Below are 27912 nucleotides of genomic sequence, written 5' to 3' on the forward strand. Positions count from 1 at the left end.
CAGGCAAAAACAAATATAAAAGAAAAATCACACAAGTGGACAACGTACCCAGAGGGAACAGAGCCGGTCGCTGTCATAGGTGAAAACTAGCTACGCAGTACCCTGCGCCCCACCAGTGCTATAACTACCACTTACCCCAAGGTAAACAAGGGAGTAAAACCCCCAAACACTCGGGGCAGCCAAACACCAAGCAGCAAAAAGCCAACAGAGGTAGACCCAAGGTGACTTGTGGAAGGCAACCCCAAGCCCCAAGGGCGGTACTTACAGGGCACTCAGGGAAGGTGACCCTAAGCACATGCAGCCCGAGTACCTGTGAATACTACTCCCAGCTCACACGACCACCGTAAGAGCAGCACTGAAAACAAGTCACAGCACTGAGACAAGACCGGAGCTGGAGCCACACGACCGTGCATTATCCCATCTGCCGAGGAACTGGGGCGGGGATCGCCGGCGCGGGGGTCTGGGGCTCCCCCTTCCCCCTCGAGGGGAGGGGGGGGAGCTGCACAGACATGCGACGCGGCTCGTGTGACGTCATGCTTGTTAGTTCGTTTTCCTGGGGGAGTTCTGTCCACTCATTTGTCGATTTTTGTTGTTAACCAGAATAGGGGATTGTTTTGTGGCGCTTACCTTTCTGGGTGCCTGTCCCGGTCAATGGCAGATATAGAATGCTCCAAATCACATGTGCATTTCTATGGGCCATTGCTCCCCGTGCCTCTCTGAGGGGGCCAGGTTCTGGCTCGTGGTCCCCGGTAGGCCTAGAACTCCACCCACATTGACTGATGCAAAATAGTTAGGGTATCCATATCATCTATGGATAGCTCCAGGGAGCCGTAGGGGCTTCCCCCAGAAAATGAGTCTGCCCACGGCTGTGAGGCATGCTGGGAATTTTTTTCAAACTGTTGGATGCTCATTGGAAGCCTCAGGCCTCCATCTTGTACCCAAGTTTTGAATCCTACAATATATCTACGAGTGCATTAAGGGGTTATGCGCACCCCCGATTCAGTGCATTAAGGCACTATGTGCAGTTCAGAGGGTTAATACACTCAACATAACTAGTTAATATCACCATGATTAATACATTCACCATCACTGGGTGATAACAATAATACACTCACCATCACTGGGTGATAATAATACACTCACCATCACAGGGTAATGACACCATGATTAATACACTTGTTAGCACTGGTTAATAACACCATGATTAATACACTCACCATCACTGGTTAAGGACAATATGATTAATACACTCGCCATCACTGGTTAATGACAACACCATGATTAATACACTCGCCATCACTGGTTAATGACATCAAGATTAATACTCACCATCATTAGTTAATAACATTATAATAAATACACTCACCATCACTAGTTATTGAAAACATAATAAATACAGTCATTATCACTAGTTACTGTAAACATCATGATTAATATGCTCACCATAACTGGTTAATGACATCAACATGACACACACACTCACCTCTTGTACAGTAAGAATAAAAGTGTTCTTACCATCATTAATGGGCAGAAGTTGTGTTTGCTATCGTCCTTGGTAGCCGAGCAGAGACTGGAAGCCGTATTACCTATTAGGCGAAATAAAACATTTAAGGTTTCTATAACTAAATTTTCCCATCAAAACATAATAAATGTTTAGAAAAATGTAATAATTTTGTTTATGTATTATGCTAAGAGCAGGTTCTATATTGGTACGGAGTACCAGAAGCATCAAGAGTAAGTATGCGCCAATAGGCCCTTTGCAGTTACTTCCATTCTTCCCTCTCATTTATCCAATTAATACCTAATGTTCCGTGTTCTGTCTTGTGTTGGTCAAAAGTTTGTTCACCCTCATACAAAACTGTTGCAACATATCACCTCACCCAAATGCGAGTATATAAGACAAGCTGTTTAATTAGGCATGTATTATGTTTCAGATCCTCATTTTTACTGTACCCGAGTACCTGAAATTTATCACTGTTAAACATCATGTTATTTTCTGCTGCTCAATCGAAAACTTTGTTGACATCTGCTTGTAGTTTTTCAATGTCTTCAGCAGAGGTAATTTTCATGCTGATTTTTGTGTCATCTGCAAAGGACGACACGAAGCTGTGACGTGTATTTTTGTCTATATCAGATATGAGAATAAGGAACAGTAGCGGTGCAAGGACTGTACCTTGAAGTAGAGAGCTTTTAACATCGCTTGGACTCGATTTTATCTGATTGACTGTTACTCTTTGTGTTCTGTTCGACAGGAAATTGAGTATCCAGCGTCCTACTTTTCCAGTTATTCTCATTGATCAGAGACTTCTTTTAACAATATAAGAAGAGAAAATAATTGTTTGGAAAGAATTTATTTTCTGTGCACCAAGGGGTTGTCATATTTTAATGCAGAACAGTACAGCGGTTAAACAAAACATGCTGTTCGATTAGACCATTTCAGCAGCCCATTATCCATTTCAGTAATTTTCCTTGTATTCCCAGCACAGCAAGCTGTTCTACCATGATTTCCCTGTTTGCTGTATCAAAAGCTGCTGCTAGGTTGATGAAGACGGCTTGAGGGGAAGCTTCAATATGAGCGAAGTAGTCAGGAAAACAGTGTTGTGTACTGAGCCTCAGGCATAAATCCAAACAGTTGGGGAGACAGGTGCCCCTGTATACGATACGTGAGTCGGTTAAGGACAATGTGTTCAAGCACTTTACAAACACATGATGTTAGAGATATGGGCCTATAATTATTTGAGTGTGGTTTGGGGATATGAACAATAACACTCTTTGTCCAAGCATCAGGTAATACTCATTCACTTAACCCTTAAGCTGCAAAACACGTCATATGACTTTTGACTAACTTACGCAAAAATGCGCATCACGTCATATGACATAATGAAGTACCGCGCAAGATTTGAATAGCCAATGGGGGTAGTGGGGGGCCCCCCACATGCTGCCTAGGGGCTATAGTAAACAGCTGCCATTTTGAAAAAATCCAGCTCCGCCACCAACGCATGGAAAGCCTCAGTTACCCAACAGTCACCATGGCGAGCGCACGGCCAAACGCCTCCCGGGCACACACCACTCAATCACTTAAGAGTTAAGTGAATTATAACTAGTGAATTATTTTCTGATGGTGAGGAATGTGACATTGATAACTCTGACATTGATAAGCACTACACACAATTGACCGATGATAGTAGCACAGAGAGTGAATTTGAGATACAGCCTCCTCCCATGGCGGGGCCTACACGCTCACCAGTGCCTCCTCGCCCAGTGTCTACTCCAATTCGTGCACGACCAGACAGTTCTTGTACTTATTTAGAGTATGAGGATATTTTGGGCGACGAGTCAGAGGAAGGTGACTCTTTTTTCTGCTTTTAATGAGGTGGATTCAGAACATAGTGTTACCATGCCTGTCGCTAGTGCAAGTGGTGTTACCAAGCGAGATTTTGTCGCATCAGCAGCGTCTCACCCAGCCAAGCGCCGCCGCAGGGCACCACATGAGGAACCAAGACCCTCATGTTCACGTGATATTACCTCATGTTCACATAGCACCCGTACTTTGCATAGACAGGCTTCAGCTCCTGGTACATGGTGTGCAACGATTCTTCGCCGTCGTGCCAGTGTTTCGTCTTGCAGGACACAAGGTGTACTTGTGTGGAGTGATGGTATTACAAACCTTTTCCCTGATACTGGCAAGGACGTGTGTGAAATAGACTATTTTACAGCATTTAATGATGAGACGCTCATGGAATATATTGTACACCAAACGAACCTTCATGCAGCTCATCTCATTGGAAAAATATAACAGAATTTTCACGATTACAGCATTGGAAAAATACCACTGTAGGTGAAATGTATTTATTTTTGGCACTATGTATGTTGATGAAACATTGTGTAAAACATATTATCTTAGATTATTGGAGCAAAGACCAGACTGTTCCAACACCTTAGTTCGGGAAATATATGTCCCATAACAGGTTTCAGATACTCCTCAGGTGTCTTCATTTTGCAAGTAATGAAGACCGGACAGAGATTGATAGACTTTGGAGAGTCAGGCATATTATGAATGATGTGATTGGAAAGTACAGATATTTCAATGTACCAGCACAGAAGCTGGTGATTGACGAATCCCTTGTGCTTTTCAAAGGACGTGTTGGGTTCAAGCAGTATATTCCCTCCAAACACAACAGATTTGGATTGAAATTCGTTGTTCTTTGTGACTGTGAAACAGGATACGTGTTACACATGATTCTGTATTCTACAGGTATTAGCAATGTAGACATTCCCGGTAACGACCAACATGGTTTCTCAGGTAGTGTGGTAAAGTCACTGATGGCACCATGGATGAACAAGGGCCACATTTTATACACAGATAACTACTATACAAGTCCCTTACTAGCTAGGTTCTTGATTGAAAATAGAACTGGAGTGTGTGGCACAGTAAAGCCAAGACGACGAGAAATGCCAGTGTTTGACAACAATCTTGAAGTTGGTGACTGCCAGCTAAGAAAAAGTGATCAAATACTCTCAGTTAGGTGGAAAGACGAGAGAAGTGAACTTGCTGACAACCGTTCATGATGGTACAATGGTGAACAGTGGCAAGGTGAACCGAGTAACAAAACAACCAGTATATAAGCCAGATTGTCTTCTTGACTATAATATCAACATGCGTTTGGTTAATACACTTGACATGATGGTGAGCGCTGTCGAGTGTGTTAGGAAAACATTGAAGTGGATGAGAAAAGTGTTTTTCCATCTGGTTGACGTAAGCATGCTGAACAGCTACAATATGTATCTGGTGAAAACTGGACGTAAACCAAGTTTCCGTTTGTTTGGTTTTACACTTGTGACAAAGTTACTAACAAAGTTTGGCAAAGAAATTCCTGGCATACAAAGACCCCATCATGAACCCAGTGTTGCAACATACTGCTACACCCAGGCTCACTTACACGGAGGCCTTTTAAGCACACAGACTAAAACATTTGCCACCAGCTGGAAAGCGTGCATATAGACCAACGTGATTGCATAGTTTGTAGAACAAAAAAAAAAAAAAAAAAGAGACCACAGAAACGTAAACTAGTGCAAATATGGTGTTAAGTGTGTGCAGTCCCGTTGTGCGCTGTCAACTGCTTCAACGACTACCACTATCTCCAAGACTTCTAAATGTGCAATGATGTTGCAAAAACCTGTAAATAGTGAGTGGATGTGTGTAAATATAATAATGAAAAATGTGAATACATACATGGCGTAATTGAAAACATTTGTGTGTGCATTATTGTGACACTATTAATCAGGTGTATACTTAATGTATGCAAGTTGCATTATAATTCAATATCAAGTAATATTATATGCAACACAATAAGTGAAAAAGTAAAGTTGAGTATAGTCTTTACTTAGCCAGGTCTCTGTTAAAATAATAAATGATAGTTTAGTACATAATGCTGTGAGTAGTGCATTTATATCATCAAATTTTTTTACCAAGTGATCTGACATTTTGGTTGAAAACTGATAGGCAAGTGTTATTTTGGAGTTTTTGTTTTTGTGCAAAGTTTGGTGTGTAATAGGTGCAGTAGTGATGATCAATATGGTGGTTATTGTAGATGTGTGAGAGCAGATTTAGTTGAGGATCAATATCAGCTTGCATGTAGATGCAATGGAGTCAAGATACAATAAGGCAAGCAATTACACAACAGTAAAATACTATATCTGCTGTAAATATCAAATAACTATAACAAAAACACACACAAAAAAGTCAAATAAAGATCACTGTAGTTAGACAAGAAGGATACACAAGTAAAAACAAAAATCAATAAAGATTGACAAGAATAATGTTCAATAAGAATATGGAATTAATGAAGACAAAAAAAATACAAGGTTAATCTTAATTAATTAATACTGACTTAAATAATCATAAAGTAATATAATTTTAATGATAATTAACTATAATTAGCTTAGTTATGATCCTATAATTAATATACACTTAAGAAAAATATGACCTCAATTAATTAAATCCAATAAGTGAACAATATAAATCAAAATACCATTAAATTTAAAGATAACAGAGTAAGATAATACATTTGAGTAAGATTTTACTAAGATACTGAGGTAGATGCTTACATAAGTACATGGAGACTTTACTGAGATGTTAGGAACTTTTATGGATGAGAGAGCATTATTTAACCAATAGAGTAAAAGACAGCACCTTGGACAAGGTTAGGCCAGGTTAGGCTCAGACACTCATGAGATATTTTCAGTATTGACATTGGAAAGATTCTGGTTTTCAGATATGCCACAGTCATTAAAGGTCAGTAGTTGTTGGTCACACTTTATTTCATATCTTCTTCCTGCTCTTTCCTTCTTTACAATGATCGTTCCATTCCTAGTGTAGCACTGCTTAATAACATCTGGGTTTTGTTGGCGAATTCTCACCTTGTAGTTCCTCTGGTAGATCCGCAGAGCTAATGATCAGAGTTGTGAAGTTGTTGTTGTTCTAAGGCGTCTTCAGAGGCCGCCTGGTGCATCTGGAGATTTATTTGTTTTTCCAGCTTTTGAAGGATGTTGCTTTGTCCTGGTTGCATTTCTCTGGTCATCTTGTTTATTTGCTCCATTGTGTCCCTTGTTACAACTTGTAAGCTGTGAATTGCTTGATTGTTGGTCGTCGAAGATTAAAGGAGGCGGACATAGTTTGTTGTTGATGGGAGACCATGGCTTGCAGAGCCTCAATTGCTTCCAATTGCTGGAGCACTAGATTGTGTAGTTTCTTCAGCCATGGGTTGTCCCGCAATGGTTTGAAATTTATACAGGGAGGCATAGATTGAGTGAATTCCACAGCTTGAGTTTTGAGTTGAATCGTTGGCAGCGGCTGGGAGAGAGAGTCGTAACGCCAGATGCTGTGTTTACCAACACTGGCGATGATCCCAGTGTTGCCGTTGTTTCATTTGGGTCTCTTGGTAACAAGTTGAATGGGCGAGAGGCACCTCGCCCATTCAAACCTTGCTTGTTGCCAGGTTTGGACATGTTTACGGTGGTAGATACTTGGTAATGTTTACAGAGGTAGATACGTGGAGATTGGTAGTGGAGGTGGGTTAAGCATATAGTGTACGCCTGGCAGCAGGGTCATACATAAACATGCACAATGAAAATTTGTTATTTATGGTTGATTACTGTTGAAGTTTCCTGTGAGTTATGGCATATTAAGTCTCCATGCACTTATCTCTTGCTAGACAGCAGTTAGGCAATGTAGTGTTGGGTGGAGACAAAATTAACCCGAATTTTCTGCCACAGTGCCAGTGTCTTTTGCCTGCATTCCCACATAGGTATCTGGAAGAGGAAAGAATACAACCCTCTTCCCCACCCTTTCTTTTTAAGGAATAGAGGTATGAAGAAACACCAGAACTGGTTGATACCTGGTTGGTTGATATCTGGTTGATGGGGTTCTGGGAGTTCTTCTACTCCCCAAGCCCAGCCCGAGACCAGGCTTGACTTGTGAGAGTTTGGTCCACTAGGCTGTTGCTTGCAGCAGGCCCACATATCCACCACAGCCCGGTTGGTTCGGCACTCCTTGGAGAAAATGATCTAGTTTTCTCTTGAAGAAGTCCACAGTTGTTACAGCAATATTTCTTATGCTCGCTGGGAGGATGTTGAACAACCGTAGACCTCTGATGTTTATACAGTGTTCTCTGATTGTGCCTATGGCACCCCTGCTCTTCACTGGTTCTATTCTGCATTTTCTTCCAAAATGAAGAATCTTCATTTTGAATCAAAATTAAAATCTTCCAAAAAACTGAAGACAAAACTCACGAGAAAAACACAGAAACCACAATGGTGCCCCCAGCACCAGGCCAGGAACCATGATAGGACCCCAGCACTGGGCCAGGCACCACGATGGGACCCCAACACCGGGCCAGGCACCATGCTAAGACCCCAGCACCGGGCCAGGCACCTGAGCCAGGCCATCCACCCAAAATGGGATGAGACACAAACTCCAGAAACCTGCTGTGAGCCATACCCAATTGTCTGAGTGTCAAACAAGAAAGTCCCTGAACACCAGGATGCATTACACAAAATATCTTTGGATGGTTGACAGTATCTGGATGGTTGCCAGTATATGGATAGTCACCAGTAACTCTACAATTGCCAGTGACCAGTCACCAATGTCTGGTTACTAGTATCTGGATGGTCACCAATATCTGGATTGTCACCAATATCTGGATGGTCACCAATATCTGGATGGTCACCAATATTTGGATGGTCACCAATATCTGGATGGTCACCAATATCTGGATGGTCACCATTATATTAGATATCAGGTCACTGCACACTCTCTCTTGTGTACTCTATATATTTAAAACTGAATTGTAATATCAATCCTGACCTTCAACGCTTCCTAGAAGGTTGTAACAGAACTCATGGGCACCACACCAGAAACAAATACCTATTTGATATTCCAAGAGTAAGACTTAATCAAACTAGGAATGCTCTACAAATCAAGGGACCCAGAACGTGGAATGACCTTCCCAATCATGTCGAAGATTGTACCTCTCTCAACCAGTTTAAGATGAAAACTAAGTACTACCTAATTAACTCCATGTAACCTACCTTACTTCTAAATGTCAACTCATGTCTTACTATTTAAAAAAAAAAAATGCTGTTTGTTGATCAACTTGTATATTGGCTATTTTCTACCATGTTCCCCCTCTTTTTTTTATCTTTTTTATTTTTTTTTCTTTCAATGCATTTTACACTTTAAGCTCAATTACTATTAAGTTTTAGTCTAAGTGGTTTTCCCCACCTCACCTTGCCCGAAACACTATACGTACTAGTGGCTTTAGGTATTGTATGTACTACCTCTATCTTTATATCAAACACAATGTTTGTACTGTAACTCTGCAACTATGTATGTACTTTCCTAAATAAATTATTATTATATTATTATTATTATCTAGAGGGTCACCATTATCTAGAGGGTCACCATTATCTAGAGGGTGACCAGTATCTAGAGGATCACAGTATCTAGAGGGTCACAGTATCTAGAGGGTGACCAGTATCTAGAGGGTCACAGTATCTAGAGGGTCACAGTATCTAGAGGGTCACCAGTATCTAGAGGGTCACAGTATCTAGAGGGTCACAGTATCTAGAGGGTCACCATTATCTAGAGGGTCACAGTATCTAGAGGATCACCAGTATCTAGAGGGTCACAGTATCTAGAGGATCACAGTATCTAGAGGGTCACCATTATCTAGAGGGTCACAGTATCTAGAGGGTCACAGTATCTAGAGGGTCACAGTATCTAGAGGGTCACCAGTATCTAGAGGGTCACAGTATCTAGAGGGTCACCAGTATCTAGAGGGTCACAGTATCTAGAGGATCACAGTATCTACAGGGTCACCAGTATCTAGAGGGTCACAGTATCTAGAGGGTCACAGTATCTAGAGGGTCACAGTATCTAGAGGGTCACAGTATCTAGAGGGTCACAGTATCTAGAGGGTCACAGTATCTAGAGGATCACAGTATCTAGAGGGTCACAGTATCTAGAGGGTCACAGTATCTAGAGGGTCACAGTATCTAGAGGGTCACAGTATCTAGAGGGTCACAGTATCTAGAGGGTCACCAGTATCTAGAGGGTCATCAGTATCTAGAGGGGCACAGTATCTAGAGGGTCACAGTATCTAGAGGGTCACAGTATCTAGAGGGTCACAGTATCTAGAGGGTCACAGTATCTAGAGGGTCACAGTATCTAGAGGGTCACAGTATCTAGAGGGTCACAGTATCTAGAGGGTCACAGTATCTAGAGGGTCACAGTATCTAGAGGGTCACAGTATCTAGAGGGTCACAGTATCTAGAGGGGTCGTCAGTATCTGGACAGTTACCAGAAACTGAACAGCTGCCAGTAACTGAACAGTTGCCAGTAACTGAACAGCTGCCAGTAACTGAACAGCTGCCAGTAACTGAACAGTTGCCAGTAACTGAACAGTTGCCAGTAACTGAACAGTTGCCAGTAACTGAACAGTTGCCAGTAACTGAACAGTTGCCAGAAACTGAACAGCTGCCAGTAACTGAACAGCTGCCAGTAACTGAACAGTTGCCAGTAACTGAACAGCTGCCAGTAACTGAACAGCTGCCAGTAACTGAACAGCTGCCAGTAACTGAACAGTTGCCAGTAACTGAACAGTTGCCAGTAACTGAACAGTTGCCAGTAACTGAACAGTTGCCAGAAACTGAACAGCTGCCAGTAACTGAACAGCTGCCAGTAACTGAACAGTTGCCAGTAACTGAACAGCTGCCAGTAACTGAACAGCTGCCAGTAACTGAACAGCTGCCAGTAACTGAACAGTTGCCAGTATTTGAAAGATTGCCACAATTTGGACAGTCACCAGTCAATTGTCACCAGACAATTACCATATCTGAACAGGTCCCAGTATCCGGACAGTTGCCATATCTGGACAGGTGCTAGCATCTGAAAGGTTACCATTATCTGGACAGTCACCAGTAACCAGACAGTTGCCAGTAACTGGATACCTGCCATTAACCAGACAGTTTCCAGTAACTGGATGGTTGCCACTATCAGGACGGTTACCAGTACCTGAATGGCCACCAATATCCAGATTGTTTCCAGTACCTGAATGGCCACCAATATCCAGATTGTTTCCAGTACCTGAACGGTCACCAATATCCAGATGGTTTCCAGTACCTGAATGGCCACCAATATCCAGACAGTTACCGCTACCCAGCCGCCAGCATCCGGACGGTCGCCAGTATTTGGATGGTCACCAATATCTGGAAGGTCATCAGTATTTGGACATTTGTCTGTATCTTTCTCGGTTAACCAGCAGAGGCAGTACCCTCACTTTCCAGGTCGATGAATAGATCAATATAGTCCAAACACTAACAATTCGATAAGTCAATGTCCAAGCCCCAGCAATTCCATAGGCCTATGTCCATACGCCAACACTTGCATAGGCCTATGTAAGACAATGGTGGAGCATACAGCACTCAAGTACTGGTCAGCACTGGTGGATGATGAGAGTGCGAGGAACAAGGACCTAGATTCACGAAGCTCCATGTATTTCTTCGTCAGTAGGTTTGCTACGAAGGTTCCCAAGTGCCGGCTAAGAACGCGCCAAAGGGCGATTCAGAGAAGTAAACTTATGAAGATTTCTAAGCAGTTCACTTAGGTCTCGCTAGATGTCACTACGCTTTTAGTTTGACCAATCAGAGAGAAGGTAACATTTTTCATCTTACAGCTGTAGTCAATCACGACGCTGCCATATCAGAGCTTATCCGTGACCACTTGCGACATATTTACGTCAAATTTTCTTACAAAATTAGTATATTTCGAAGTAAAACAATGTTTTTTTCAACTTGTACAGCCAGCACCGACATTGTAGTACACAAATATGTTACATTTTTTGTTTACCTACATATTTCTACGAGATAAGTGTATAGCTCCCCTTCTCGCTCCCAAGACTTGAAGAGCGATGGTATCTACAGTATTTACGTATATATTTACCTAAATTTACCCAAGGGCCACTATCTAGTGGCCTCGACGAGGACAAAAAGCCGGGGGCTTGTTAAGTCCCGCTAATTGTCCTAATGATATTTTCTAGCTGGATTTTGGCAGGTACGGCTTCAGCGGGTAGGCGGTTCCATGGGTTTTAACCATCTGGGTAAAAAAAAAAATCTGTTTTCAGTCTTACTTGAGAGGACATACTCTCCAACACTATATCTGTGATTGCCCTGTTACAGTAACAGTGACTTCATACCAGATGATATGAGGCACTTTGAGCTCTGTAATTACTTCATACACTCAGGAATATTGAAGATATTCTTGTGCTGTACCCAGATTTTGTCAGTGGGAGCTAATAGATCAGCCTTAAGTATTTTGTTCTCCCCTGATTCCATGTATGACTGGCCGTCCTGTGAGGTGAGGATGTTGGATGAGCTTGAAGCTGGTTTTTTATCTAGACTATTTATTTATTATTATTTATTAATATATATATACAAGAAGGTACATTGGGATTGTGAGGATACATAGCATAGTGATTACATTCTTGTAAGGCCACTAGTACACGCAGCGTTTCGGGCAGGTCCTTAATCTAACAGAAAATTTTAAGTAGTAAATACTAGCAAAATTTATAAAAATTATAACAGGTAATGTACATGGTAAGAAAACAAAGAAAAAAAGATGAGAGAAATTAGAAGGTATATTAAAGCACATAGGTAGCTCAGATTGATTGCAGTGACAGCTTGAATGATAGTTTAACAAAAATTACAAGGCACAATACACCATATTGCTAGCACTGAAAAGAAGACAGCAATGATCACAAAGGTAATATTGTTTGGATTAAGTACATAAAGATTGGGAGATTGGGTAACACTAGATACAGACCAAATTTAAAGCACAGTGTAGGAAACTATGAAGATGAAATTAGGTACTTTTTGGTTTTGTTTTTGAATGAGGTAAAAGTCTGACAGCTTTTCAATTCATTAGGGAGTGAGTTCCATAGACTAGGTCCCTTTATTTGCATAGTGTGTTTACACAGATTAAGTTTGACTCTGGGGATATGAAGGAGATATTTATTTCTGGTGTGGTGATAATGGGTCCTATTACATGTCCAGGGAGAGTTTCAGAGAATGGACTATATGGTCCTTCATACAGAATAGGGAAGCAGCACATTGCTGTGTATGCCTAAGCATGTTAAAAAAAATACATTGTTTGAGAGGAGTCTTGTAGAAACTAGTAAGAGTACTGTAGTTATAATATAATGTTTCCATGATTCAGTGCTTACCTCTTGTGAAAATCGTGAAGTTATTGTTTAGTCAGAGCTGATTTGTTTTTTGTATTGAGGCAGGTATTTTCTCCCGTGATTCCATGTATGACTAACCATCCTGTGAGATGGGAGTATTAGATGAACTTATAGCTAGTTTTTTATCTACACTGTGTAATCTTCCATATAGAATAGGGTAGCAGCACATTGCTATGTATACCTAAGCTTCTTAATACAAAAATATCAGTAATAAAGATTTTAAATTATAGTTTGAGTTATTACCAATATTATCCTTATTAAATCATGTTAACCATGGATCATTAAGTTCTCATGTTGATATGTAATACAGAAGTCATATTTCTTTTGAATTATTCATTAAATAATACATTATGTCTCAATATTTCACTTCTTTGGATATACTGTACTGTATAGTACAAAAAGATAGAATAAAAATAACCAGTAATATTTCTTTCATTATATTTTTTATTTAAATAACTGCATCAATATTTTTACAGCTGACAGGATTTGTTTCTCACAGGTGCATTATTTGTTAAAAAATTAGGTTTATTGCTACACACAATGGTGCTACATAGCCTTCCCAGATTGGTGCCTTCTTTTGATAATTACTTACTGATTGTTACACAGCCAAATTGTGTAACAGGAAGAGGTCTTGGACACTAATTTGTTCCATGCTAAATGTAGAGGAATCAGCTGAGCATTCCTCAAATAAAATAGGCTGCCTCAGCTTATAAGGTAAATAAAATAAGCATTCCTCAAATAAGTAGCTGCCTCACCTTACTGCCTTAATGCTACATAGCCTTCCAGACATAGTGCCTTCTTTTATTTATTTATTTATTTATTTATTTATTTATATATATACAAGAAGGTACATTGGGTTTGTGAGAATACATTGAATAGTACAGTATTTACAATCTTGTAAAACCACTAGTACGCACAGCGTTTCGGGCAGGTCCTTAATCTAACGGATAATTTTAAGTAGGTAATTTCTATCAGAATTGATAAATGATAACAAATACATTGCAAGAGAAAAATGAGATGAGAGAGCTTAGTAAGTATATTAGAGCACATTGTTATATTAAAGCTCTGATTGGTTACATTGACAGCTTGATTGGTAATTTAAACAAGATTAATAGACACCATACAGCAGATTGACAGCACATATAAGACAGCAATGATCACAATGGTAAAGATGCTCAGATTGGGTGCATAAAGATTGGGAGACTGGGTAGCAATAGATAAAGATAAAGAAGATTAATAAACACCATACAGCAGATTGGCAGCACATATAAGAAGACAGCAATGATCACAATGGTAAAGATGTTCAAATTGGGAACATAAAGGTTGGGAGATTGGGTAGCAATACAGTGCAATTTTAAGGCAAAAGGTGAAAAACTATGAAGATGAAATTAGGTACTTTTTAGTATTGATTTTGAATGATGTAAAAGTTGGACAGCTTTTCAATTCAATAGGGAGTGAGTTCCATAAACTGGGTCCCTTTATTTGCATAGAGTGTTTACACAGATTAAGTTTAACTCTGGGGATATCAAAGAGATATTTATTTCTGGTGTGGTGATAATGGGTCCTATTACATCTGTCCAGGAAGAGTTTCAGAGCAGGATTTGCATTTAAGAACAGGGTTTTGTAAATGTAGTTGACACAAGAGAATTTATGGAGTGAGATTATGTTTAGCATATTTAGGGAGTTAAACAAGGGGGCTGAGTGTTGCCTGAAAGCAAATTTGATATTATTCTGATAGCAGATTTTTGCTGGGTGATGATGGACTTGAGGTGGTTTGCAGTGGTTGAACCCCATGCACAGATACCATAGTTGAGATAGGGATAGATTAGTGCATAATATAGAGAGATGAGAGCAGAGTTAGGTACATAATATCTGATTTTGGAGAGTATACCAACTGTTTTAGAGACTTTCTTAGTTATGTGTTGTATGTGGGTACTGAAGTTGAGTCTCTTGTCTAGGAATAGGCCAAGAAACTTTCCATCATTTTTATTGCTAATGTTTACATTGCCTATCTGAAGCTGAATTGCATTTGTAGATTTGCTTCCAAATAAGATGTAGTAGGTCTTTTCTATGTTAAGTGTTAGTTTGTTGGTTGACATAAATAAGTGGACTTTTTTTAGATCATTATTAACAACATTATTTAGTGTATGTGGGTTGGGGTTGGAGTAGATGAGGGTAGTATCATCAGCAAACAAAATAGGCTTCAGAATGTTAGAGACATTAGGCAGATCATTGATGTATATAAGAAATAGAAGAGGTCCCAAGATGCTGCCCTGTGGCACTCCAACGGTTATTGGTAGAGTGGGAGAGGTTATATTATTGATGGCTACACATTGATGTCTATTACTAAGATAGGATTGGATATAGTCCAGTGCATGGCCTCGGATTCCATAATGATGTAGTTTACATAAGAGGTAATCGTGATTAACAGTATCAAAGGCCTTTCTCAGCTCAATGAAGAGTCCAATCGGAAACTCATTTTTGTCAGGGGCTGAGTAAATTATATCAAGGAGACTAATAATTGCATCGTTGGTACTCTTTTGGGAGCGGAAGCCAAACTGACAGGGGCTAAGAATGTCGAATTTTACGAGAGAGGAGTAGAGCTGTTTGTAGATAATTTTTTCAAATATTTTTGATAGTATGGGTAGGTTCAATATTGGTCTATAGTTGTTTATGTCTGCCGGATTACCTCCTTTATGAACTGGCGTTACTCTTGCTTTTTTAAGGATATCAGGGAAGGTATGGCACTCAAGGGATTTGTTGAACAGCAGAGCTATAGTGGCACAAGGGCATGGGAGGCACTCTTGTATACAATGGATGGGATTTCACTGATGTTCCCAGCTTTGGTTTTTAGTGAGTGTATGATGGACACAACATCTGTCGGGCTGACTGGTGAAAGGAGAAGAGAGTTTGGATAGCTGCCTGAGAGATATGTGTCTGAGTCTGTGGGATTTTACTTGCAAGGTTAGCACCAATCGATGAAAAGAAGCTATTAAATTCATTCGCCATTTCTAGGTCAGATGATGGTGTAAGGCCATCCTTAGAGAGTGTTATCTGGTTGTGGGAGTGTTGTTTAGTTCCTAGGATATTAGAGATGGTATTCCATGTGCTTTTCATGTTGCCTTTTGCTTCTTTGAATTTAGTCTCATAATATGAAAGTTTAGCTTTTCTTATGATACTGGTAAGCACTGATGAGTACCTTTTAACTACTTCCTTTGTAACTAGGCCACTCCTAAATTTCTTTTCATATTCATGTTTTTTGTTGATTGATTTAATTATGCCACTTGTGAGCCACGGGTTATTTTTTCTTTTATCAGTTACTTGTTTGGAAAGGAGGGGACAGTGAGTGTTGTAGAGGCTTAGAGTTTTGGAGAGAAAGAGGTTAGTTGATGAGTTTATATCCTGTGTATTATTAAATTCAGATTCCCAGTTAATATTGTGAAGTGCATTAGAGAGATTGCCTAAAGCTGATTCACTATGTAACCTAAATGAGAGTTTCTTGGTTTCTGGTGGTGATGTGTCAATGTTTGCTATGAGGAAGGTAGGATAGTGGTTAGTTGTTCTGTCATAAATTACCCCAGATGTAAAGGAAGCTATTTTATTAGTCCATAGGTGATCCAAGGTAGTGGCAATAATTACTGGTTCCACACACCCAAATTGTTTAACAGGAAGAGGTCTTGAACCCCTACTTCCCTCTCTCTTTTTTTAATATTCCATATAGTCATAATTATAGGTTTAATTTTTCAATGAGAAAAGTTTTGAAGTTTTTACCCTAACCTAACATCATTTGTGCAGGATATTTATCTTTTGTGTCTCACCCAGATTTATTTTCACAATAAAACCAAACAAAATAAATTAAATGTGTGTATGTATAGCTAAGGTACACCCTTACTGATTACTAGGTGAACAGGGGCATTTGGTGATAGTAAATGCTCCCATCAGGCAGGGGTCATAACCTTCTCTCATATTTCAGGTTCACCAGTGTTTATTTACTTAATAACTACTGGTATAATATCTTGCTATTATAAAACTAATTTTCCTATCATAAAAGACATATTTACTTCAAGTTTCAAGCAGAGAATGCATATATAACTAACACGAAGGACTCCTCTTCACGAGATTCACCAACTAATAATCTTTTGTTTATATTAAAATCGATCCCAGTGTTATGTAGTAGAGAAAAATTGAGTTATATCCAGTTACGAGAGGTCGACAGTACACTTAGATGACGGAACAAAGTTACGAAGGTTTTTCTTCTTAGTGTAGCTACCTGAATACCGACGTAGCCGCCACGAAGGCACTAAGAAGAAAAACATTAGTAGCTAAGAAAAACATTGCCAAGTACCTTGGTGAATGTGGCCCAAGGTGGTCAGGTGGAGCCAGTGACTCCTTTCTTCAACAGTTTTGTCTCTTCCTCGTGGTATATCCTCAATGTCTTCAGTGGTGTGCCCTCACCACACACTTACACTGCCACAACTGTCTTGTGAGTATTGTGAGAGGGACAATTTGGCGGGTATTTTGGACACAGGAGACCGTCTTTAAGATAGGCGAGGAGCGTCAGTGTTATCTCACGGGTCGTGTACACGTCCAATAGTGGAACCTTTGTTGTGATGACGTCACTCGCTCGCTTCCCCGCCACCTTCCTTCTTCCATTTTCTTTGGTTACTGATCTTTGCCCACACTTATGTCTAATGTTGTGTTTTATTGATTTATTATTTACCGGTATGTATTTATTTATATTTATTTATTTATATTGAAGAAGGTAGAGTGGGTTGTGAAAGCACAACATTGGTGATTGAGTGTTACATCACTCAACGACAGGGAATCTACATCAACGAGTGCTGGACTAGAAAAAGACAGCAACTCCTCTACCGCCTGCGTCAAATCCGTCATCAAAACCCAGATGTGATTCATCAGTGCTTCGTTAGAGATGGCTTGATTAAAGTGAGAAAGACTTCAGTAGGTAAAATGTTTACAATTGCTAATGAGGATAACCTCAACACTTTCTTCACCCAATGTGGTTTGTCTCACCTTATTATCACTCTCAATGAGTCAACATAATTAACCCCCTTGTCACCTAGTGCGGGCTACGTATCCTAAGTCTCTTTGTTTCACTTTTTAAATTAATTTTTAATTTACTTTTTACTAGTCATTTATTGGACTTAGTTAACTGAGTGCTTTAATATTTCTTTAGGTCTTATTAATTATACCTTCATAACTAAACTACTTATTGTTAATAATCTTTAGCTTAAATTTGTCTATGTTTATTATTCAACTTTTTTCTTTGATTTCATTTATTACCTAGGTTGCCTAGCCTCGCCATACTCCCTTACTCCATTGTACCCCTGGTTTTGCCTGTGTCTCAAAATGCAAATTATTACTTACAGTGTACCTGAGAGTACTTGTAAGCCCCTTGTAAGCTACCTCATTTTTTTCTTTTTTTGTTCATTTTGTGTTTGTTTTGTATAGTCTTGTTTATATATTTTTCCCCCTTTTATATCAAAATTCTATTTTGTAATTGCCATTCTTGCCTTGTTTTCCTTCAACCAGTAAATCCGTCCATTAAAAACTGAGACAGGTCAAATAACAGATAGTGATGAAGAGATGAGTAGTATTTTTAATAAATATTTTGTATCTGTATTTACTAAAGAGGAACTTAACAATATGCCTTCAGCCGAACAAGTCTATGTGGGTGGGGACGAGGACAGGTTGACGAGTTTAGCAGTTACCAGGGAGGATGTTCTTAAACAAATAGTAAAACTCAAACCAAACAAATCCCCAGGGCCGGATGAAGTGTTTGCCAGGGTGCTTAAAGAATGCAAAGAGGAGCTTTGTGACCCACTGTCAACCATATTTAATAAATCAATAGAGACAGGCAGAGTGCCAGAGTTTTGGAAAGTTGCTAATGTGATACCAGTTTTTAAGAAAGGAGATAGATCACTTGCGTCTAACTATCGACCAATTAGCCTAACGTCTATTGTGGGAAAGTTACTCGAATCTATAATAGCAAATAAAATTCGTCTTCATCTTGAAAAACATAAATTAATAATTGAGTCGCAACATGGTTTTATAAATGGCCATTCATGTTTAACAAATTTGTTATCTTTTTATTCTAGCTTAGTTGAGGCAGTTGATAGTGGTAAGGATTGTGATGTTGTGTATCTTGACTTTAGCAAAGCATTTGATACAGTGCCACATGAAAGACTGATTAAAAAGATAGAGTCTCATGGTATTGGGGGTGCTATATTAAGCTGGATTAGGGCATGGCTATACCAAAGGAAACAGAGAGTTAGTATAAATGGAATCAAGTCAGAGTGGGAAAATGTTGTAAGTGGAGTGCCTCAAGGCTCTGTCCTGGGACCTCTGTTGTTTATAATATATATAAATGATTTAGATTCAGGTTTGAGTAGCAACATTTGCAAATTTGCCGATGATACAAAAATCGGTAGGGAAATTAATTCGGAGGAGGACTCACTATCACTTCAAGTTGATCTAGATAGGGTTTTGAAATGGTCAAAGGATTGGCAGATGCAGTTTAATGCTGATAAATGTAAAGTTCTGAGGTTAGGTAATGATGATAGAGTTACAAGATACGAGCTAGATGGTGTTGTGATTGCGAAGTCGGATTGTGAAAGGGATCTAGGAGTTATGATTAGTAAGAATTTAAAACAAAAGGATCAATGCATAAATGTTCGTAATAAGGCAAATCGGACACTTGGATTTATTAATCGCAGCGTTAGTAACAAGACACCTGGTGTGGTTCTCAAGCTATATCTTGCTCTAGTTAGGCCCCATTTAGATTATGCAGTTCAGTTTTGGTCGCCATATTATAGAATGGATATAAATTCACTTGAACGTGTCCAGCGTAGGATGACTAAGTTAATTCCCCAAATTAGAAATCTTTCATATGAAGAAAGATTAACAAAGCTTAAGTTGCATTCACTGGAAAGGCGAAGAGTTAGGGGTGACATGATAGAGGTTTACAAGTGGATGAATGGACATAACCGGGGGGATATTAATAGGGTATTAAAAGTATCAACACAGGACAGAACACGAAACAATGGGTATAAATTGGATAAGTTTAGATTTAGGAAAGACTTGGGTAAATACTGGTTCAGTAACAGGGTTGTTGATTTGTGGAACCAATTGCCGCGTAACATTGTGGAGGTGGGGTCCCTCGATTGTTTCAAGCACGGGTTGGACAAGTATATGAGTGGGATTGGGTGGTTATAGAATAGGAGCTGCCTCGTATGGGCCAACAGGCCTTCTGCAGTTGCCTTTGTTCTTATGTTCTTATGTTCTTATGTTCAACCAGCCTTTTTATGCAGACAAGTATAGACCCAGAACTAAACCTCTTATCCAGTATCTATGACAATCATCACTTTAATGATCAAAATTGCAGATATTTTACAGCACATGATGTAAACAATGTATTAACACATAATCACAATATCTCTTTAATTAACTTGAACGTTAGATCCCTAGGTAAACACTTCGATGATGTTAGTGCCTTGATTGAAACTATTGACAACAAATTCTCTTTTATTATACTTACTGAAACGTGGTTGAAAGAGGATACTACTCAACTCTTTAACATGCCTAACTACTCGGCAATTCACAATTGCCGTCAAATTCAGAGAGGTGGTGGTACTGCTCTTTACTACCACCAAGAACTAACATGCTTAAAAGTAATTAGAACTAGAGACTGCTGTGGGGAGTATATCTTCGCCAGTTTCAGAGTCAAGGGTGCCGAGTCTGTCCTGTCTGTGGGTGCAGTCTATAGAATTCCTAACACTGATGTGTCCGAATTCAACTCAAACCTTAGAAATCTAATACTCGATAACAGACTGAACAAAAACCATCTAATTATCGCAGGGGACTTTAATATTGACCTCTGCGAGCCTGAACACCCTACTGCTGTTAGCTTCCTCAACTGTATGAATTCCTGCTCCCTCATACCCTTAATCACTAGACCTTCTAGAATCACTGATAGTACTGCCACGACTCTAGATCACATCTGGACCAACATAACCTCTCCGCTTACTTCAGGTATATAATCACCGATAGCACTACAGACCATTACCCCACATTTCTCTTCACTAACTTTAACAAACCACCTCTAGAGACAAGGGAGTTAAGTTTTAGGCTGCACAATGAAACTGCTATAGACAATTATATAACTGCTGCTGATAATGTCAACTGGGAGTCCGAGTTAGGTAACATAGGGGATATCAACCTAGCATAAGAACATAAGAACAAAGGTAACTGCTGAAGGCCTATTGGCCCATACGAGGCAGCTCCTATCTATAACCACCAAATTCCACTCATATACTTGTCCAACCCGCGCTTGAAACAATCGAGGGACCCCACCTCCACCACGTTACGCGGTAATTGGTTCCACAAATCAACAACCCTGTTACCGAACCAGTATTTACCCAAGTCTTTCCTAAATCTAAACTTATCCAATTTATACCCATTATTTCGTGTTCTGTCTTGTGTTGATACTTTTAATACCCTATTAATATCTCCTTTGTTATGGCCATTCATCCACTTGTAAACCTCTATCATGTCACCCCTAACTCTTCGCCTTTCCAGTGAATGCAATTTAAGCTTTGTTAATCTTTCTTCATATGAAAGATTTCTAATTTGGGGAATTAACTTAGTCATCCTACGCTGGACACGTTCAAGTGAATTTATATCCATTCTATAATATGGCGACCAAAACTGAACTGCATAATCTAAATGGGGCCTAACTAGAGCAAGATATAGCTTGAGGACCACACCAGGTGTCTTGTTACTAACGCTGCGATTAATAAATCCCAGTGTCCTATTTGCTTTATTACGAACATTCATGCATTGATCCTTTTGTTTTAAATTCTTACTAACCATAACTCCCAGATCCCTTTCGCAATTCGAGATATATACAAGAGTTGTTACATTCTTGTACAGCCACTAGTACGCGTAGCGTTTCGGGCAAGTCCTTAATCCTATGGTCCCTGGAATACGATCCCCTGCCGCGAAGAATCGTTTTTTCATCCAAGTACACATTTTACTGTTGCGTTAAACAGAGGCTACAGTTAAGGAATTGTGCCCAGTAAATCCTCCCCGGCCAGGATACGAACCCATGACATAGCGCACGCGGAACGCCAGGCGAGTGTCTTACCACTACACCACGGAGACTGATCGGAGACTTAGCAATCTCAACACCATCTAGCTCGTATCTTGTAACTCTATCATCATTACCTAGCCTCAAAACTTTACATTTATCAGCATTAAACTGCATCTGCCAATCCTTTGGTTTTGACCATTTCAAAACCCTATTTAGATCAACTTGAAGTGATAGTGAGTCTTCTTCCGTGATAATTTCCCTGCCGATTCATCGGCAAATTTACAAATGTTGCTACTCATACCTGAATCTAAATCATTGATATATATTATAAACAACAGAGGTCCCAAGACAGAGCCCTGAGGCACCCCACTTACAACATTTTCCCACTCTGACTTAACCCCATTTATACTAACTCTGTTTCCTTTGGAATAGCCATGCCCTAATCCAACTTAATATAGCACCCCCAATACCATGAGCCTCTATTTTTTTAATCAGTGTTTCATGTGGCACTGTATCAAAAGCTTTGCTAAAGTCAAGGTACACAACATCACAATCCTTACCACTATCAACTGCCTCAACTATGCTGGAATAAAAAGTTAGTTTAGTTTAGTTCATTTATTATGCACCCCATACCCATCTTGTGGGCGGTAGTGGAAAGGGTTACAGAGGCACATAATGGGCTCAGGGACTGAACCCCACAATCCATTTAGCTAAGCAAGTTACAATCTTGATGAGCTAGTTACAAAATTCAATATAAGTCATCACATCAACAATGGGTTCGAGATCGACCTCAAGTACAGGTTCTAAATTAAGCAACTGACATATGTGGAGAGCTAGTGTCACAATTGATATGTTTGTCCTGCACACCGCCCCCCATCCAGTGGGCAGCGGTGGATAGGTTACAATCACTCAGTTACTACCTACAGTTAGCAAACTGGGGATATTTGGCTAAAATTTCTGGTAGCAGATCATTTTGAATGAAATATTGACACATCGCTGGAACATTGGTTATAGAATTGTCTCTAAATTCACGTATCTTTTCGCACTTCATCACATAGTGACGGAGGGTGTGCGAATAATTTTGTTGACACAGTTTACATTTGGTCAGGTCTACATCAGCAGATAATGAGAATTCCCAGAGATACTTGTAACCGAGTCTAAGCCGAGCAGTAGTAACATCTAGAAGTCTACTGATTTTATTGGATGTTCCATAGATGTGTGGCTCCTCTTGCATGATAGTATGATGATAGATGAAATTACTGGTGTCAATTTCACTTTGCCTCAGATCTACAAGATCTTGTTGAAGTTCTCGGTGTACTGCTGCTCTCAGATTGCTCATTGACAATCCAAGGTTACACTCAACGGCTCCTTTAAAGGCAGATTCTTTGGCTAACTTATCAGCTCTATCATGCATTCGGAGGCCAACATGAGATGGAGACCACATGAAATGGACTCTGTTACCATCCTTAATAATTTTGTTGTATTTGTGTCTAGCTTCGGACACGAGCATGTTACAGTTATGTCTTAAAGAGTTGAGAGCATTTAAGGATGATAAGGAGTCACTTACAATTAATGTATCAAGTTTTGAGACTTGTACACATTTCAGTGCAAGGATCAAGGCAAATAGTTCAGTCTGAAGGGTAGAGGCCCAATTGTTTATATGGACTCCCCACTCAAAGTATAGGCCATCGCCCATTGTCAGGACAGCTGCACCCGTGGTGCGGTGTAGGGAACCATCAGTGTATATAATTTGAGAGAGAGAATGCTCTGTGGACAGAGCATCAATATGGCTTAAGGCGTTGAGCTTTGCCTCAAGATGAAGCTTGGGCTGATCTCTAATTTGCTTCTTGGGTGGAAAGGGAGGGATTAAAACTGGAAAGGGTGTAACCTCCCACGGTGCAGGAAAGTGCCGTTGTTGTTTCTCTTGGTACAAATCATGAACCCCATACATTCTGAGTTGAGTTCCAGTTTTTGTTATCCATTTGGAACAATGCTGATCTTCAATAAAGAAATTCTGGAGGGCTTCTGTGCAAGGATTAGGATGAGTTAGCCTAAGCATTTTTATACCAATTTGACAGTTAATTTCAGTAACATGATCAACAACGCTCAGAATATTAAGTTCCTTTCTCATATTAAGTATCTTTGTGGTACGAGGGCACCCAAGGATTATCCTCAAGGCTTCGTTCTGCAATTTTTCAAGCCCTCCAAGCTTTCTTTCAGGCATCAAAACAAGCAGAGGTGCAGCATAATCCACTAAAGTTCTGATGTATGCAAAGTACATCATTTTGACAATGCTGACATTGGCACCATAGCTTGAGTGATAACCTGCAACAGCCTTGAGAGCTCGGAGCCTCTCTTTATACTGACGACAGAGTCTGAATACAACAGGACCATACAGTGGCACCTCAAGGCCAAGGTATTTGAATCTGTTTACATAGTCAAGCTGGGAGCCATCAGACAGTTGCATCTTGCGAACACCTCCTCCCTGCCTGGGTGGGCGCTGATTGTGTATCTTTGTTTTCTCTGCTGAGATAATTAAACCTAGGTCCTGACATGAGTCTAATACAGAGTTAAGAGTGTTCTGCGTGTTAGCATACCCAGTGGTGTGTATCATTATATCATCAGCATAGCTAATGATGTGGACGTTGGGTTTGCTCGGTATAGAGTTTAACAGCGTGTTTATTAAGATATTAAATAAGGTAGAACTGAGGACACCACCCTGCGGGGTGCCTAGTTCAAAGTCTCTTGTTACACTTCTATGCCCCTGGAAAAATACAGATGACTTCCTGTTGGATAAGTAACCCCTGATCCAACAAAGAAGCCGACCACCAATATTCATTCTTGCAAGCTCACTCAAGATAACATGTCTATTTGCAATATCAAAGGCAGACTTAAGATCTAGGAAGGTGGTATATAACTTTTCAGTGTGCAGGGTAAGAAAGGTGGTGATGCAATGATGCACACTCCTTCCATGCATGAAGCCATATATCTGGGGGGATAGCATGGTTCTTATTCTATGGAGGAGACGGTTTAGGACCATTCTCTCGAATGTTTTGCAAATGCAGCTAGTAAGGGAAATTGGGCGGAAAGCATTCTCTTGATTTGGCTTGGGAATTGGAATGATTATACTGTTGGTCCAAGAGATAGGAAGTTCCCCAGTAACATAGCTCATATTATACAGATCAAGCAGGGGATTCCCTGGTACTAAAGGGAGCAGACGCAATATGTCATAAGTGATACCATCTTCACCGGGGGATGTGGCTTTGCCTTTGTTTAGGGCCGCGAGTAATTCAAACTCAGTAAATGGCACGTTGCATTCATCTTCCTTGTGGAGCATGAAGTCAACGAGCCTTTCTCGATCTCCGTAACCAGCATTTAATCTGAACTGTATGTCTGGGGGAAGATTATTGAAGCTAGAGGTGGTTGCCCAAGCATCGACTAACTCGTTTGCTCTGTGTAGAGGGTGAGGGTGTGCTACTTGGCCGATCTTATCGCCTTTAATTCTTTTAATATCCTTCCATGCCTGGCTGAGGGGGTGTGAGAGTTGAGACTGTTAACAAAAGTTTCCCAGTTATCTTGCCTGAGCTCTGTCATGCGCTCCCTCGCCTTGGCTAGGGCTTTCTGAAAGAGCTTGAGCATTGCTGGCGTACGTGTTTCCCTATATGCAAGCCCAACTCGTCTGGAAGTGCGTTTCAAAGTACGCAGTTTGAGGTCATTGTAATAGGCATGGCGTTTATTACCTTTCATATCGTTGCGACTATTGGATGGTGCAGGGGGCCGACCTAAAGGGTCAGCAAACATCTGAATGCTCTGTACTAGACCGTCGTTAAATGTCTGGACTGTGGAGGGATCATAAGTGCTGTACCACTCTGACACATGAGCAACAAAGTCTTCACGTCGAGCAGGAGGAACACTGAGCCGTTTGCGTTTAAAAGTCCCACCGGGCAGGATGGTATTTCCTATACATAGAGTAGTCAATCTAGGGTGATGATCTGACAACAAATCTGTTACAATAGATGATGTGCAGCAGACGTGAGAGACGTTGAAACCAACACAGAGGTCTAGAATGCCTCCACAAATATGCGTGGGTCCAAGGTCACCCACAATCTGCACATCTTGGTGACTATTTAGTAGCGACAGCAGTTGATTCCCGTTACCGTTACTGAAGCGAGAGCCACCAATGTCCTTGTGTCTAGCATTGTAGTCACCAAGAATGATGGTTGGCTCTGCTTGAGCGCAGGCCGGAAGATCAATATAATTTAACTTTCCTGCTGGAGCATATAGATTAAATACATTGAGAACAGAGTTGCCCACATAGATCCTCACTCCATGATACTGTTGACCGGCAGTTTGTTTTTCTGGCAGAAGTTGATGGGGTAGGGATTGTTTGATGTATAGAATGCAAGAGTTACTGGATCTGAGGTTGTAAGAAACAAATGAGGGCAATTTCGGGGGTGAGGATCTTGCGGGAACTCTGCACTCCTGGAGACATACAATATCGATGTGTTCAGTTGTTACTTTGTGATGTAAATCTCAGAACCTTTTTTTGAGGGATGCAATGTTCCAGCTTAGGACGGATAACTTAGTTAATTGTGCATTTAAAGTCAGCATTATATATTGATATTATTAGTTCACTTAATATTTATTATCTATATACATATTATCTATTGCACTACGGTATAAGTCCAGGACCATTTCTTAGTTTATTACCAATGTCACACATTTGCCTCCAATGGTCTAGTACAATTTGTCGGTCATTTCCAGCTATAGAGTCGTTTTGAACATACTTTAGCACAACTTTCATACACGTGAGTGTGGTGTTTGTGTGTTACTGAGGAAGTCTTGGCTGTAGGGTTGATGTAAAGTCATGACTTGGTTACTGACTTTAATACTTAATATGATTACATGACTAGTAGCTACCAAGCTTGGCTGGCGTCCTGTACGCTCTCTTGTTTACCTTCTGTCTCTCTCTGGCGTCCCAGCCGCCGCACATAGAAAACGGATGGTACCATTTTCTGTGAACATGACAGTGAGTATCATCGAAATATCGCTGGTGGATTTTTTCTCATGTTGGAGTTGCTCTTGCAGCCGCTCCGTCTGCTGCTGTGACTGCTGCTGGTGTTCCTGCAACCGGTCACGAAGGGCAACCACTGCTTGAACAGTGGAGCGACCCAAGGGCGAGGTGGTAGGGTGGCTGAGGTTGCGATCTGTCTCATTTTGATCCAGTTCCTTATCCCCCACTTCCAGTTGACTGTGGGGTCCAGCTGTGGATGGTGGTCTCACAGTAGGTGACATTATCCCAGAACCAGGAAGTGGCCACTCTACATCAGGGGAAGGCCCACCACTGGCAGAAGATGCAGCACCTGGTTCTTGTGGGGGAGCTGGGATGATGGCACGAGTCTTCGGTCTGGCACCGGTCCCCTTGTGCACTTCGTAATTTAAAGGTGGTGAGTTTGGCAGCCAGCTGGAGCGAACATCACCTCCAGATGGCTCTGAACAGCGAGTGGGACTGATGGCAGCATTTGGCAACTGCTCTTCATGGTGGTGTGAAGGGTATGGCGAGTGTTGTGTCAACACCTCCGGGAGGCAGCAGGTTCCTGGCACCTGACGGGCAGGCGCAGGTTGAACAGACACCTGTCGACGGAGAGAACTGTGCAATCCTTCGTCCCCAGCTGCTGCGTGAAGGACGTTCACTATGGAGTTGTTGTTATACTGGATCCCGGACACGGCTGTTGTTTGCCACTTTCCTCCCCCGTGGACACAAGAGCGTGTCCGCCGGGGGTCACTTGAAGTTGCCCATATTTTACTGTTGGACATATTTTTATGTCCAACGAACAAATATTTCTATAAAATTCAATTCTTATCCGATCGACTTGGGGATAGTATGAACATGTTTGCCATAAAATTTACGTTTTCTTTAGTAGCCACATAGCCTGTTTGGGAGAACGGCATTGTCTTGTATCTTCGTGGGAAGACTATTGTAGATCGCCGATGTGCAGTAACAGA

At 40.6% G+C, this 27912-nt stretch overlaps 1 protein-coding gene across 1 annotated transcript in view; it reads right to left on the minus strand.

Annotated features, from left to right (window-relative positions):
• The window catches only part of LOC123749125 (uncharacterized), a 90459-nt gene extending 72979 nt beyond the window's left edge, over positions 1-17480 (minus strand). Inside the window, exons 1-2 of the mRNA XM_069324591.1 lie at positions 17143-17480; positions 1516-1586 (exon numbers count right to left, since the gene is read on the minus strand). Coding sequence (XP_069180692.1) covers positions 1516-1521 — 6 coding nt within the window. The 5' untranslated portion in view covers positions 1522-1586; positions 17143-17480. The remainder of the gene's footprint in view (positions 1-1515; positions 1587-17142) is intronic.
• Between the last annotated feature and the right edge of the window lie 10432 nt (positions 17481-27912).

Source organism: Procambarus clarkii, chromosome 14 (genome assembly GCF_040958095.1).
Source record: "Procambarus clarkii isolate CNS0578487 chromosome 14, FALCON_Pclarkii_2.0, whole genome shotgun sequence".
Lineage (NCBI taxonomy): Eukaryota > Metazoa > Arthropoda > Malacostraca > Decapoda > Cambaridae > Procambarus > Procambarus clarkii.